The 13,019-nt window shown below is 52.3% G+C and overlaps 1 protein-coding gene across 1 annotated transcript; it reads left to right on the forward strand.

Annotated features, from left to right (window-relative positions):
• Positions 1–208: 208 nt before the first annotated feature.
• On the forward strand, positions 209–12,414 carry LOC149856900 (BPI fold-containing family B member 6-like). The gene is made up of 15 exons (XM_090065171.1): positions 209–332; positions 1,238–1,337; positions 2,287–2,391; positions 3,093–3,239; positions 4,477–4,540; positions 4,974–5,034; positions 6,018–6,109; positions 6,337–6,513; positions 8,553–8,606; positions 9,072–9,242; positions 9,503–9,570; positions 10,567–10,612; positions 11,498–11,561; positions 11,913–11,989; positions 12,085–12,414. The coding sequence occupies exons 1-15, from the start codon at positions 209–211 to the stop codon at positions 12,115–12,117; spliced, it is 1,383 nt and encodes a 460-aa protein (XP_089921297.1). The 3' UTR covers positions 12,118–12,414.
• The last annotated feature ends 605 nt before the right edge of the window (positions 12,415–13,019 follow it).

A 13,019-nucleotide genomic window follows, 5' to 3' on the forward strand; every position in this document is an offset into this window, starting at 1 on the left:
AGTAGTCCAGGTCTCTGCCTTTAGATCCAGGTCAAGGGACGAGGCAGTGTGCACAGGTGTTATATGGGTCCTCCCACCCCACCACAAAATGAGCTTTCACTTTGATTTTTCTCTTATTGTCAAGAGATCAGGGGCTGACGGTCTCCTGCTCATTTTGGCTGAAACTTCTGCTTAGGACTGTTTGTTGCCCGCTGGGACACCGCGCGCCATGCCGGAGCTGCCGAGGTTCAGGATTTGCTGCGTTTTCTTCCTTTGTGGCTGGCTGGTCTCGTCTCACGGGGCCGATGCTCCCGGGGCCGTTCTCAGGATCGATATTGAAACGATCGATCAAGGTGAGTTAAGCAGCCTGGCGGTCGATGAGGCCGCAGCTGCGTGTTGCATTTCAATGGCAGAGCACTTCACATTTAAGCCCCTGGGGACTGCTCCGGACCCGAGGTCTCACAGTTTCTAGGGTCGGAAGGGACCTGAGCAGATCATCGAGTCCCTTCCGACCCTAGAAACTGTGAGACCTCGGGTCCGGAGCAGTCCCCAGGGGCTTAAATGTGTCTCAAGCCTGGGCCCTGGCTCTGATGCTGCAAAGGGGTGCGTCGCAGTAAAATAAGCTGCAAGGCGTGGAGCTGGCTCTGCACGACTTCCAGGCCATGCAACAGGAGGGGGGAACTGCCCCCATCCTCACTACAACTTAGGGACGCCCCCGAGCTAATCTAGACTGTGTCTGGGGTCAAGCCAACCTCCACTCAGGGAGACGGAGGTCCTGAAGGTGGTATGAAGCCACTGCGCCGGCCCAGGTTGCACCAGGGACGACCTGAGCAAATGTAGGACCATTGGCCTGGAAAAGGTCTCCTGAGCCACCGTCAATGCAGTCTTCAGCCTTCCCAGATGATTATTTACCCAGGGAGTCCTAGGCAGTCTGGCTTTTTTGTTGTGCGGTGTTAGTTCGTGGGAGCCTGGAGAATCCGGCTCGTTGAATAAGAGCTGTTTCACATCTAGCACTGAACAGCCTGGGCAGCAGAAATGGGCTACAGCCCCCACGGAGCAGCGACTGCGCAGATTGCTAATCATTTTCCCTGTGCAAATCCCCCGCCTGCTGCTCCACTCAGACCGACGCTTACCGGGGCCGAAATCCCGGGGCCATGAATGATTTACCTGCGATGAGGAGTTTCTCCTCGCCCCCCATCCTCGTCCCTGCAGAGACCAGGGGTCTTTTCTAAGCACGGTTTTTGTGGAAACTTTCCAGCTGTCAACACTGCCATGGCCGAGAGCAACGTGCTGCAGAAACTGGCAGAAGCCGCGTCAAAAAAGCAGCCAGGAGTTAAACCCATCAAAGGCATCACGGGGTGAGTTGAAGATTGCAGCTGTGCACTCTTTGATGGTGAAATATGGTGGGGAAAAGCGTTCGGGATGGAAGCGTCCGCCCAAAGGCAGAAGCAGCAAATGAATCTGAAGACACCAACAGGAGTGATTTCAATGGAAAGCGGCGTGCCGGTAATACAAGCCTCGCTTCCTACAGAAGTAAGGAGGAGGTGTAACCGGGGGTCAACCCAGCACGATAACCGCTACTTCAAAGCTGCGCAGACATTAATCCTGTAGCCCTTGCTTATTTTGGGAGCAGACGTGTACAATGTGCACGTGGTGTGGCCCCTCGGGAGCTTTCCTGGAGGCAAACGGTGCCAGAGACGGAGGGGACGAGAGTCTGCAGGTGTTTGAAAGGGCCGGGATCACCCACGTCAGGGGTGCTGCATGCATCCCTGCATAGCCCTGGGTCACTTTTTTGAAGAAAATGTGTGGGGCAAAATGGGCAGACGAGGTTCCTTGGGTAAATGTGTGATCTCTCTTATTAGACCGACTAAATAGCTGGAAAAAGTGTTCTTTGCAAGCTTTTGGGTACAAACACCCTATGCCTGAAGGGTTTTGAATGGACCCAAAAACCAGTTTTTTATTTCCTTAAGACATTTCTGCTTCAACTTAACCAGGACCCTTATTTTCCCCGATCCTTTTGGTTTGGTCACTAAGTAGGAAAACTCGGGGCACTGGCTCATGGCAGACCCAGCTTGGCTCTGCACACAAAACTCTTGCTGTTCTGCAGCAGATCTCCCTCCTGGGCCTCCTTTTTTTGGGGAAAAAGATTAAAGAAGCTCTTGTGTGGACCAAAAACCCAGAGTCAGCACAGCATTTTGATGCTTTAGGTTTGTTTTCTGGCCAGCCCCATTGCATTGCATGTAGACAGACTTACTGCTCTGCTAACACCTCTTTCCTTGCTCCGGTGCCTCTGTCTTTCTCCCCTAGGTTAAAAGTGAAAGATCTTCAGCCCCCGGAGATCTCTCTGATGTTTGTACCGGGGATGGGGCTGTTCATGGCCGTTCTCACCAAAATAACCATTGCTGGGAAAAGGTGAGTGGGAGATGCGGGAGGGCGCTGCACTCGAGCGAGTCGTGTGAACTGGCAATGCTGTACGACCCCGTGCATCGCTCCCTTCCAGGAAGGTCCATGTCAGACAAAAGACACGATGAGCTGCTCTTACCCCTGGCAGACATGGTTTTTGGGGTAAATCCGATACATTTTATTAGATCAACTCAAATAGGTGGAAGAATTCTTCTTTGCAAGTTTTCGGGTGCACAACCCTTTCCCTCTGTGCATTCAGCATTTTGGCTCATCCACAATCCCCTTAGCACAGCACAGTTATAGGCCTTACATCTGCATCCCCAGCTGGTGGATATAATATCCCAGGTCTCCATCAAGCAAGGCAACCTGGAAAGGAGTGAGAGAGAGGTCAGTTTAGGGGAACTGGAGCGCCACGAGATAAAAAGGCAAGGCAAGCCACCTTGGTCTCACTTTATACACAATTTATTCTCAGTCTTGCGGCTCCCTTTTCTATAACAGCCCCCCTCCAGCTCCCTGAGCCCTTTTAGCAATATTCAAAGGTTACGATTAAAAAATGCTGCTGCTCGATCCTTCGAGCTCGGAAAGGCCAGGCTTGCTCCGTATTGCCGGGTCGGTGCTCGCAGAGGCTAATCCCCGAGCGGTCGGGGGGCAGGATGCTGGGAGCCGAACCAGGAGCACGTGTGGACCTGACTGAGTTTTGCTCTGCGCAGCTTCATAGGTGGCAATATGGAAATCTCACTGGTGGCAAACATGACCGCGAAGAACAAGCTGTCGCAGGATGACTCGGGGAGCCTGAAATTCAGCGTTGAGAACTGCCAGATTGCTATTGTTAGTGTTAAAACCAACCTTCCCAGCAGGTGAGTGGTCGGGGCGGCTCCTGCCATAGGGAACAAAGAAGGGCAATGTGCACCAGGTTTGCCAGTTTGAATAATGCCGTAATGTTTGCTGTGTGCCCAGCTCAGCGTCCAGGGCACGTTGTAAATCATGGGTTTGAAAATCAGAGCCGGATTCTGCACAAAAAGAGCAATGACCTCGTTCCGTTTGTGGGCAGGCGGGGACGTGACTTGGGCATCGGTACTGCACCGGCTGCCTTTCCCGGGTGAAGTGCCCCAACATTTGTCCCCGTGGGCAACAAGTGATATTGGGGGCAGGAATTCAGATGCAAAAATATATTGGCTGAAGCAGGAAAGAGATTGATTGAAAAACGAGATATTTCAGTTGGGAAATGCTGCTGCTTTTGCTCTTTTGGAGTCGTAGCTTGGGGACCTCAGGCTCCTGCTCTCCTCGGGTGAGAGACTGCATCTCCCAACGCCCTTCACCTTGGAGAAGAGAGGGGGAGATGTTGATTAACGGGGGGAGCCGAGCCCCGAGAGGAGAGGGTGTGCAAGAGACCATGAAGCATGGCAACACTTTTCCTGCAGTGAAATAGTTCAGTTTCCAGGTGATTTTTTTAAGGGAAAAAAATGCTAACTTGCCATAGAAAGGAAGTTTTTGTTTTTGTTTTTACAGATAAAGAGTTCCCCCCGCCACCCAAAACCCACTTTCTGCTCAAATCATTTGTGACAGGAAACTTTGGCTCCATTCAATTAACTTTGCGGTGGCTACACAGGAGGGTGGAGATGCATCCGCCCTGCAACACAGCCCCATTCTCTTAGAGGTGGCAACTCTTTGATGTTGCCCGCTGTGCCGTCTTCGGTCACTTGTCTCCAGGGATCTGGTTTTCAAACATCCCCAATTTTCAGTTAAAAAAAAATTAACCCTAAATCCACATTTTTCCATGATTTAACTGAAACACCACTATATATATGTGTGTATATATATATATATATGTGTATATATATATGTGTATATATAAAAATATATATATGTGTGTGTGTGTATACAGCTAGATAGATAGATAGATATTTTAGTGGTGTTTCATTTAAATTATGGAAAAATGTGGATTTAGGGTTACTTTTTTTAACCAAAAATTGAAGATTTTTTTTAAACTGGAGAGAGCCAAACTCCCTGCATATCGCTCTCTGGTTTTCAGCGGAGGACTGTTAGTATTGTGACCCTCTCTAGTGACTGTGTTGCTTTGTTATCTTTGCTCAGCATGCTCCCCAAAGTGGTGAACAAGTTTCTGGACAGCACCCTTCAGAAGGTCATGCCAGGCCTGGTAAGTCCGAGCACGTGCGTCCCCCGTTGGCCATTGTTCCTCCCAGGAGTAGTTCTTCCTTAGGATTTAGTGAAAGTTTTATTTGTTTAACTTTGGCCTTTAAAGAAGCACCGGCTTTTGTAAAAACGGTGTTTGTTTTTGGTTCTACTCACTGCACGGGTGCACGGATGCGTGTACACACACACACACATGCACACGTGCATTATCCCTGCACCTCGTGATATGAAAGAACTGGAAAACAGAGCGCGCACAGGGGTAAGAGGGGCCTCCTTTATCCGACGTGCCCATGCTGCCGGCTGGGCGGACGCTGAGCTGTAGGGACCTACCTCGCTGCAGCAGCCGGAGTGCAAGGTGTTCACCCGAGCAAGAGTTCATGCCTGCCTCTGCGTTGCCCGCGTCTCATGAGAGCTGTTCTTTTCCTCTCGCTCTGCAGCTGTGTCCAGCGGTGGGTGCTGTCCTTGGACTCATGAACGTCAAGTTTGACACCATGATGGGTAAGTTGGTGGCTTCCTCTTATCCCCCTCTCCCCTTTCCTGCGACGTGGAATGAACCTACCAAAACCCAACGCCTGCCTGCACAGTCGGGTTACAGAGACCGAGCAAAAGGCCAGACGGGACTAAGCCCAACATGAGCCCGCTGCTTCAAGGCACTCCAGAAATGTCCAGGACCCGCAAGGGTGCAGGGAAGGCCCTGATCCTGTGCCGGTTGCCTTAGCTGGTCCACCCCTTCACTGCCCCTCCTTCAGGAGGAGACGTCCCTATCAGGGACAGCATTGGAGCATGCGCTTAGCACTGGAAAGATGCTCAAGTCCCAGTGAAGTCACACGTGCTTCAGATTAAGCCTGTTGAATGCTTTGCTGACCTGGGACCTCAGCAGGTAGCTCGTTGTTCTGCAGACCCCTCAGGCCATGGCCACCCAGTGCATTCTCCGTTGCGCTCCAGCCCGGTGGCCCTTGGCAAGCGCCGCGGCTCCATGCAACCTGCCTCTTAGCCCGAGGCCATGCAGTCGTGTCTGTGCAATGCTGGCAGCTGGCTAATTAGCACAGGCTGGGCTGATTGACACCACTGCTCACCAGGGCTAATTAGCCTGCCTGGTTAAGTCAAAGTGCTCAGAAGGGATGCTGCCGTGCAGCTGCGTGTGGTTCCCTTCCTGGTCTCACGCAGGGGTGTGCAACACGCGGCCCTCACTGTGCAATCCCTGTGGCCCATGGATCTCTTTGCTAAAGTGCTTTATGAGACAACCTGGGATTTGCAAAGCCAAACAGGCATCCTGTGTCCTCTTGACATGGTCTGCTCTCCTGCTGGCATGCGTGCTGGGGGCCTGCATCCTACCAGAGTGGGTCCTGCCCACGACAGTCCTGCGCTGCACGGCTTTCCTTGCAAATGGCCCTGAGTCGCACCCACTCTGCACAGTCCTGGTCTGCAGCAGCTGCAGGGCTCACCACAGTGGGTTGAAATGCACCGTCTGCTCTCTGCAGCCCAGATGTCCCTCGGTGCCCTGGGGATCATCCAATACACTTTGCTGAGCCCGCCGATCATAAGCCAAGATTTCATAGAGCTGGATCTCAAGGTAAGTGCCGTTGCCGGGGTGGTCCTCCAAGAAGCCTCCTGGGGCTGTGCAGGACAGGACTGGGGGCTGTGAGCGGTGCAGTGGGCAGTTTCTCCATCCAGCTCTTCACACGGAGGCTATTGCCCGGCACGTTTTTCACCACGAGGCCACTTGTCCTGCCCTTCGTCACCCCCCGCCCCCTGCTGCTGAGCCTCACCCGGGACACAGGTCTCTGCCTGTCCTTTCAGCCCGTTCTCCAGCACCAGGGGGGAGATCCAGTTGACATTCCTGCAGACCCACCAGCCCTGGCCTCCCTGCCGCCAAAAACAGAGCCTGGTACCCAGATTATCCTGTCGGCGAATTTCCTGGCCGGGGAGCTGACGCTCCTGCAAGCATCCTTCGACCTGAACATCACGGATAACCCGGTGAGCAATCTGCTTCTGACCTCCGGTGCCAGGGGAAGATCGAGGACTTTGCAAAGGTGCAGATGGCATGATGCCCCATCACATAAAGCTCAGCATATATTTTTCTCCAGTTAGAAAGAAACTAGAGACTTTATTCATAAGCTAGAGCCCCCCGGGATGTATTAATCAGTTTAAATTTGAAGCAACTGCCATGGAATGCATGTTAATTTGCTATATCATATATTAGGTGTGAAAACATGACAAAGTAGGCAAAGAAGAATCAAAATGTGGTGTTTTATTAGATTTAAATGGACATCTCTTTTTTTCAGATTCGTATGACAAAATCTAGTATTTTGACAATGCGAAAGTGATTTCCACACCTGAGTTAAGGGCTTTAGTTAGGGCTAAAAACAGTCTGCAAGGCTGTGAAGTTGGAGCTGCCTTACCAGGAGCAGCTTGTAGACAGCAGAACTGCAGAAGAAACAGTAGCTTTAAATGGGACATCCAGGCTGTTGAAAAGGAGAGAGCGTCCTAACCCCTGGGGAATGAAGAGTTTAGTATGAATCAGGTGGATGATGACCTCAGCCATGATGTCAAGTGACTGCCTGGGGGCTGCCTGAATAGAAATGCTGCTGCCACTGCTGGGCAGGTGGTTGGAAACTTTGGGTCAACCAGGAATCAAAGTGGGGGTGCGACGGCCCCAGTGCTCCCGCCCCGGATCCTCCCTGGTCTGGTGCTTTCCCTGAAAAACCTTGATGCCTTTTCAGGCGAGCCGCATGCCTACACCCCTGCTTACACCACGCTTACGCCCCAATACCTTGCACTTGGAGATAATTTTAGCTGCTTGTTATCACTAAAATGGGGCAGCTTGTGCACGGGAAACCTGATGTGGCAGTGGGCATAAGCCCAGCCTGTGCCCTCTCCCAGCTTCCCCAGCAGGGGTTGCAGGTTGCAACGGTGGGCGGATGAGAATAGGATGGGGTTTAACACTGATAAGTGCAAGGTGTTGCACATGGGGAGGAAGAACCGGCACCACACTTACAGGTTGGGGAACTCCCCTCTTGCCAGCACGGAGACGGAAAAGGATCTTGGAGTCGTCATTGACTCCACGATGAACATGGGCCGGCAGTGTGGGGAGGCAGTCAAGAAGGCCAACCGTACCCTGTCATGCATCCACAGATGCATCTCGAGCAGGTCCAGGGAGGTGATCCTCCCCCTCTATGCGGCACTGGTCAGGCCGCAGCTGGAGTACTGCGTCCAGTTCTGGGCGCCACACTTCAAGAGGGACGTGGACGATATGGAAAGAGTTCAGAGGAGGCCACTCGTATGATCAGGGGTCAGCAGGGCAGGCCTTATGAGGAGAGGCTACGGGACCTGAACCTGTTTAGCCTCCACAAGAGAAGGTTAAGGGGGGACCTTGTGGCCTGCTACAAACTGGTCAGGGGGGATCAGCAGGCACTGGGGGAGTCCCTGTTCCCCCGTGCGCTGCCAGGAGTGACCAGGAATAACGGTCACAAGCTGGCGGAGGGTAAGTTTAGATTAGATATTAGGAGGCGCTACTTCACAGTCAGGGCGGCTAGGGCCTGGAACCGGCTTCCAGGGGAAGTGGTGCAGGCTCCTAGCCTGGGGATTTTTAAAAGGAGGTTAGATGAGCACCTTGCCGGGGTCATCTGACCCCGGTGCTCTTTCCTGCCAAGGCAGGGGGTCGGACTAGATGATCTTCCTAGGTCCCTTCCGACTCTAGCTACTATGAAACTACGAAACTATAAGCATAGGGGTGGGTGGAGGCAGCAGTGCGTGGGCCAGGGGTTGCAGCTGGTGTAACTTAGCATCCCTAGGATTGCTCAATACTTGTGTTGGGGCCAAAGCAGGCTCCGATGTCCGGGAGTGAGAAGGGTGGTGGAAGCCCATCAGTGCTCCCTCGCAGCACGCCCCTGCCCCTGCCCCTGCCCCTGCCCCTGCCGTTTCATGGTTTTCCTACTCCTGGATGATTTCTCTTCCCCACCTGCACCCTTCCTTTTCATTGCTTAATGCACCACCTCTTTGTGTCCTCCTGACAGGCTCTCGGGCTCCCCCCGCTGACAACAGCCACCCTCGCCTCTTTGCTCCCAGAGGTGGGTGAACTTCAGTCCGGGTCTCCCCTTGACCTCCAAGGGGCTCCTGGAGATGCAGATGCAGTGCTCCAAGTGTCCCCGCTGGAGGGAGCGACCCTGGCTGGTTTCCCGAGCTCAGGCTTGCTCTCCCTTCGCTGGGGAGACGCGCTGCCTGACGAATTCGTTTCACTTGCGTTGCCGGGTGTCTTAACGCGGGGCGTCAGTTCCCGCCGGCGGGTGCAGCGCCAGCCTGCGGGCTTGCATGCCAACAGCCTCCTCGCTCGCTTGCACGTGCGCTCAGTGTGCAATGCACTACAGCAGAGAGGGGAAAAGGGAGGAATGTGGTGCTTGCATGAAGCGGGGCAATGCGGAGGCAGGTTTAGTAGAGCTCCTGGGGAACTGCAGGACTTCCCAGTCTGGGGCCTTCCTTCCTAGGCGCTAGAGGGACTGCTGGTTGCCTGGCCTCTCTGTTTCGACTCTTCCTAGGTCTCCGAGTTGCTGCCTCCCTCAAAGCCCCTGGTGATTGAACTCAGAGTCACAAAACCACCTCTGGTCACCATCAAAGAGGACAAAAGCCTCCTGCACCTCTTTACCACCATGGAGTTCCTCTCTGGTGACCCCAGTGACAGCCACGATCCCCTCTTCGTCCTGGAGACTGTAAGTGGAAATCATCTGTGGTCCATCCAGAGTTCACCCGAGGGGTCCCTGGGTCTCTGCAGGGTGGGGCAAGGGGGTACGGGGCTCTCTGTGCCAACTTTGCACCCCTTGGGGAGTGCTGTGAAGCCCCATCGAGCCCGATCTGGCAGGTTAAGGCCCTCTTTGCATTGCCGTGTGTATGGGCAGAGATCGGGCTCCCCGTCCTCGTGCAGGGCTGCCCTGATGTCTGATACCGGCTCGCTTTCCTCTTTCCCTGGCAGCACATCAATCTGAACACCCGGTTCTCTGTTCACGAAGAGAAGCTGCACATCTCCGTCGTCCTGGACAGGTAACTTGGCTTGCCAGCGTTTCTTTCCACGGTTCCTCCTTGCGAGCATCTAATCTTGGTGCATGTCTGCTGCCTCCCTCGGGAGCAGAAAAAAAAGCATCGCGAGCAGTGGTAGGGGAGGTTGGTCGGACTTTTCTTGCAGTAGTGAGTGTTGACACTTTGGGGTTAAAAACCAATGAGAAAATCGTTACAGCAAGTGAACAAAAAGGGGATTCAGTTTCTCTTCCTTCCCCACCTCCTCTGTGATATTCATTATTGCCTAATGTATAATTATCTACTATAGAGCTGGGCGCCATCCCAACGCAGCCAGGCTGAGCTGGCCAGGAGAGCAGGTCTGGGATTAAATGTTGTCCTGTCTCCCCCCTCCCCCGCCCCGTTAATGCCAACGTGGTGAAACCCAAGCGCAGGGCTCTGCTTCAATTGTCTTTATTTCTGTCTCAAAAACGTTGGAAAAAAAAAAGATATGACATTATCAAAGCAAGGAAACCACCCTCTTTTCTGTTCTGGGATGACTTGCCATTGCAAAATTTAAGCCTAAGTATGGTTGGGATCATTTAAAAAAAAAAAAAAAAAGACAACACTGAAACCAGGGGCTTTGAGTGACTGAAACCAATGATTTTTCCAAAAAAAAAAAAAAAAGGTTAAATTAGTTAAGATTTTGCCTCCTTGCGCTGGTTGAGGTTGGGGAATATTCATGAAAGATGGGACCTGTTTCTGGGCCAGCTCGTTGAGGGAGAGGGTGAACAGGAGCTATGCTAAGTTAACAAGCGTGCTTCCTCGTCTGTCTGGTAAGTAAAAGCAGCCAGGTTTTCTTGACACGGGTGTAACTCAGGAGTATACCACTTCCCAGGCTTCCCAAAGCCCAAGGCACCAGACACGGGGCCTTTGTCGCGAGTGGAGAAGCCAGCTGAGGGCAATGAGCCAGGACAAGGGAAGGAGACCTCCGCAGACGTGCGATACAGTAGAAATGAAACCGCCTCTCTCCTCTTTCTGCAGGTTGTATAAAATGGGCTTGTCCTCCTCCTCCGTCGGCCCTTTTGACGTGAGTTCAGCGGTCTGTGCCGGGAACAGCAGATGCAAATGCCGCATAATAATTGTGTCCATGAATCTGACTGCTGACACGTTTGTATAAAATGCCTATTATTGGAATCCATCCTTGGGAGTCCAGGTTGATTCCCGTCAGTCCTAGCAATGGCTTCCTTTCAAGAAAACCCAGCTGATGTAGCGCCGTAAATCGAACCGGTATTGCAAGCTACGTGGCTGAAGTTACAGTGACAAACTAACCCGCGAAACCATCGCATCGTTTGCCACGAAGCATTAACGACTGGGAAGGGATCCCTCTGATGAATGCACTAGCACTCATTCCTGGGAGCTTTGGGCCCAATAAATCACCCTCCCCAATGCTTGCAGTGCCGCTGTGCTGCAAATCTCCCCTGCATCGACAGTGCGGGCACTGCAAGGTCTTGTTTCCTCACTCCCCCCAGCCCAAATCTTGATTTCAGCACAGAGCAGCGGGAGGGATAAAGGTCTGTCTTGGTGCTCAGATGATGTCTGTGCAGAAACACTTTGAGCAGGACTTTCAGTTTGTCGAGGAGCTGAGCTATTTGGCCTCGCTGCTCCGTGATCTCTCCCCTCTTATGAGCTGACCCATGAAATGACCACGAGTTGCGGCTGAAGGAAACATTAGAGCCGGTAGAAGAAATAGGGGTTGGGGGGAATAATCGGTCGTGGATGTCTTTTTAGGCGTTTTTTCTTCCCCTGTTCAAAGTTTTCCACTCACCCTTGAAAGGAAAGTGCAGCGTGCTTCAGGTCTGGGCCGCTGCCTAGCTGGGGCAGTTGGAGGAGAGTTAATGAGAGCAAATAAGGCGATGTTGCTTGTGGCTGCCATGATTACAAAGCTGATTGAATAACTTCAGCTCTCTTTCAGGAGACACTGCTGAAAGGATTTTTGGCGGATATTATTCAGGTTGCATACGTGCCAGCAATCAACGGTAAGGGCAGCGAGATGGCTTTCATTCTGGAAGCTGCTTACCTTCTCGGAAATGCCTACCACTATCACCTCTGGCCTCTTCTGGAAGTGGCATGGGCACTCCTGAGGTTTGTTGGTCACAAGGAGTGCGCCCATGCATCTCTTGGGAGTTGGCCCAGGGTCTGGCGTGCAAAATGACGCTGGGCATAGGGCTAATGTGCACCAGAAGATGGAAAAAGGAGTCCCTCTTAGATGATTGCAAAGGGTCTGCAAAGCACGCCTGGCAGGAGGGATGCATGGGGCAGGGGCAGGGGCAAGAGCTTGCTACAGCGGGACAAGGCCGTTAACCAGGGTTTCTGCTTCCTCGTTGCAGTGGCGCTGCAAGAAGGGGTGCCCCTGCCTTACCTGTTTGGCCTGAAATACAGCCACACCGAGATCAGCATGTTTGAGGTACGGGGCACGTGCTCTGTCCCATCCACCTGCAGCCATCTCAGCCCTGAAATAGCTCGTTACTGATGCTTGCATTTTGCTTGTTTAATTGTCAGAACGCCCTTGTGCTGAACGTGCACGTCAAGTAGGTCTGACCGGGAGGAGTCGCTGCCCTTGGAGAAAGAGCGAGAGGACGGCAAGGCCTTGTGCATTTTGCTTGATTTTTGCTTTTTATTTGATATTTTGACACTACAACTAAAGTAAAAAGGCCACACGATAACTGGAGTGTGGCGTGTAACTACTGTCTCTAGTGCAATCAAATGGGTGTGCGTTTGCCCTTCTCTTGGTGCTGTTGGTCATCGCTTGTATTAACCTTCCCAAGAGTTTCGAGTGGCAATGCTGTGTGGGTAACGGGCTTCCACTTCTTGTGATAAAAGATTCTCATTTCCTTCCCCGCATTGCTGTGTTGTCTCTCTTCGAACAAGGTTTTAACACTCGTATGTGGCTCTTAAGAGGCTTAGGGGGCTCAGTACCGCCGAGTAGTTGTGTCTACACACAGCTTGGGCAATGCTCTCTGACCTGGTCTGACACTCCTCATCCCAACCCTCTCTTCAGGAAATTCAGAGTCATTCACAAGAATTGCAAGCTCTGCTATGATTTTATAGCTGGCCTGGTTCTGATGTGAGCCTAGAAAGGTCTGGCACTTCTGAGGCCTGCTCGATGCTGCATCTGATGCCTCCAGTGATGCCAACCAGAGTGGGGTGAACCTGGTTGGTCGAATCAAAGATATCGCATCTACCCGAAGAACCTTGCCTGCCCACGTTTTACATGATTTTCATATGCTTTGACTACATTTTCACTGTCCCATAAAACTCCTGGTCTTCCAAGCTTGTAATCATCCTTTTTTAATGTCATCACTTTGCAAAGGGGTGTCCTTCTTACTAAAAGTGCCCCCATAATGTTCATATTTGCTTTAACACCCCCCCCCCCACCAAAAATGAAGGAAAATGTTTCGATGAACGGGGAGAGGGAAACAATAGTATAGGTTATG

This window comes from Crocodylus siamensis, chromosome 10, assembly GCF_052110815.1.
Source record: "Crocodylus siamensis isolate JL-2025a chromosome 10, ASM5211081v1, whole genome shotgun sequence".
Taxonomy (NCBI): Eukaryota; Metazoa; Chordata; order Crocodylia; family Crocodylidae; genus Crocodylus; species Crocodylus siamensis.

What these genes read in the sequence shown, in the direction of transcription:
- LOC149856900 (XM_090065171.1), top strand. Translation starts at nt 209, where the DNA reads ATGCCGGAGCTGCCGAGGTTCAGGATTTGCTGCGTTTTCTTCCTTTGT. An exon ending in TGAACATCACGGATAACCCG is followed by an intron (nt 6,514 to 8,552) that starts GTGAGCAATCTG and finishes TCCTCCTGACAG; the next exon opens with GCTCTCGGGCTCCCCCCGCT. An exon ending in ATCTCCGTCGTCCTGGACAG is followed by an intron (nt 9,571 to 10,566) that starts GTAACTTGGCTT and finishes CTCTTTCTGCAG; the next exon opens with GTTGTATAAAATGGGCTTGT.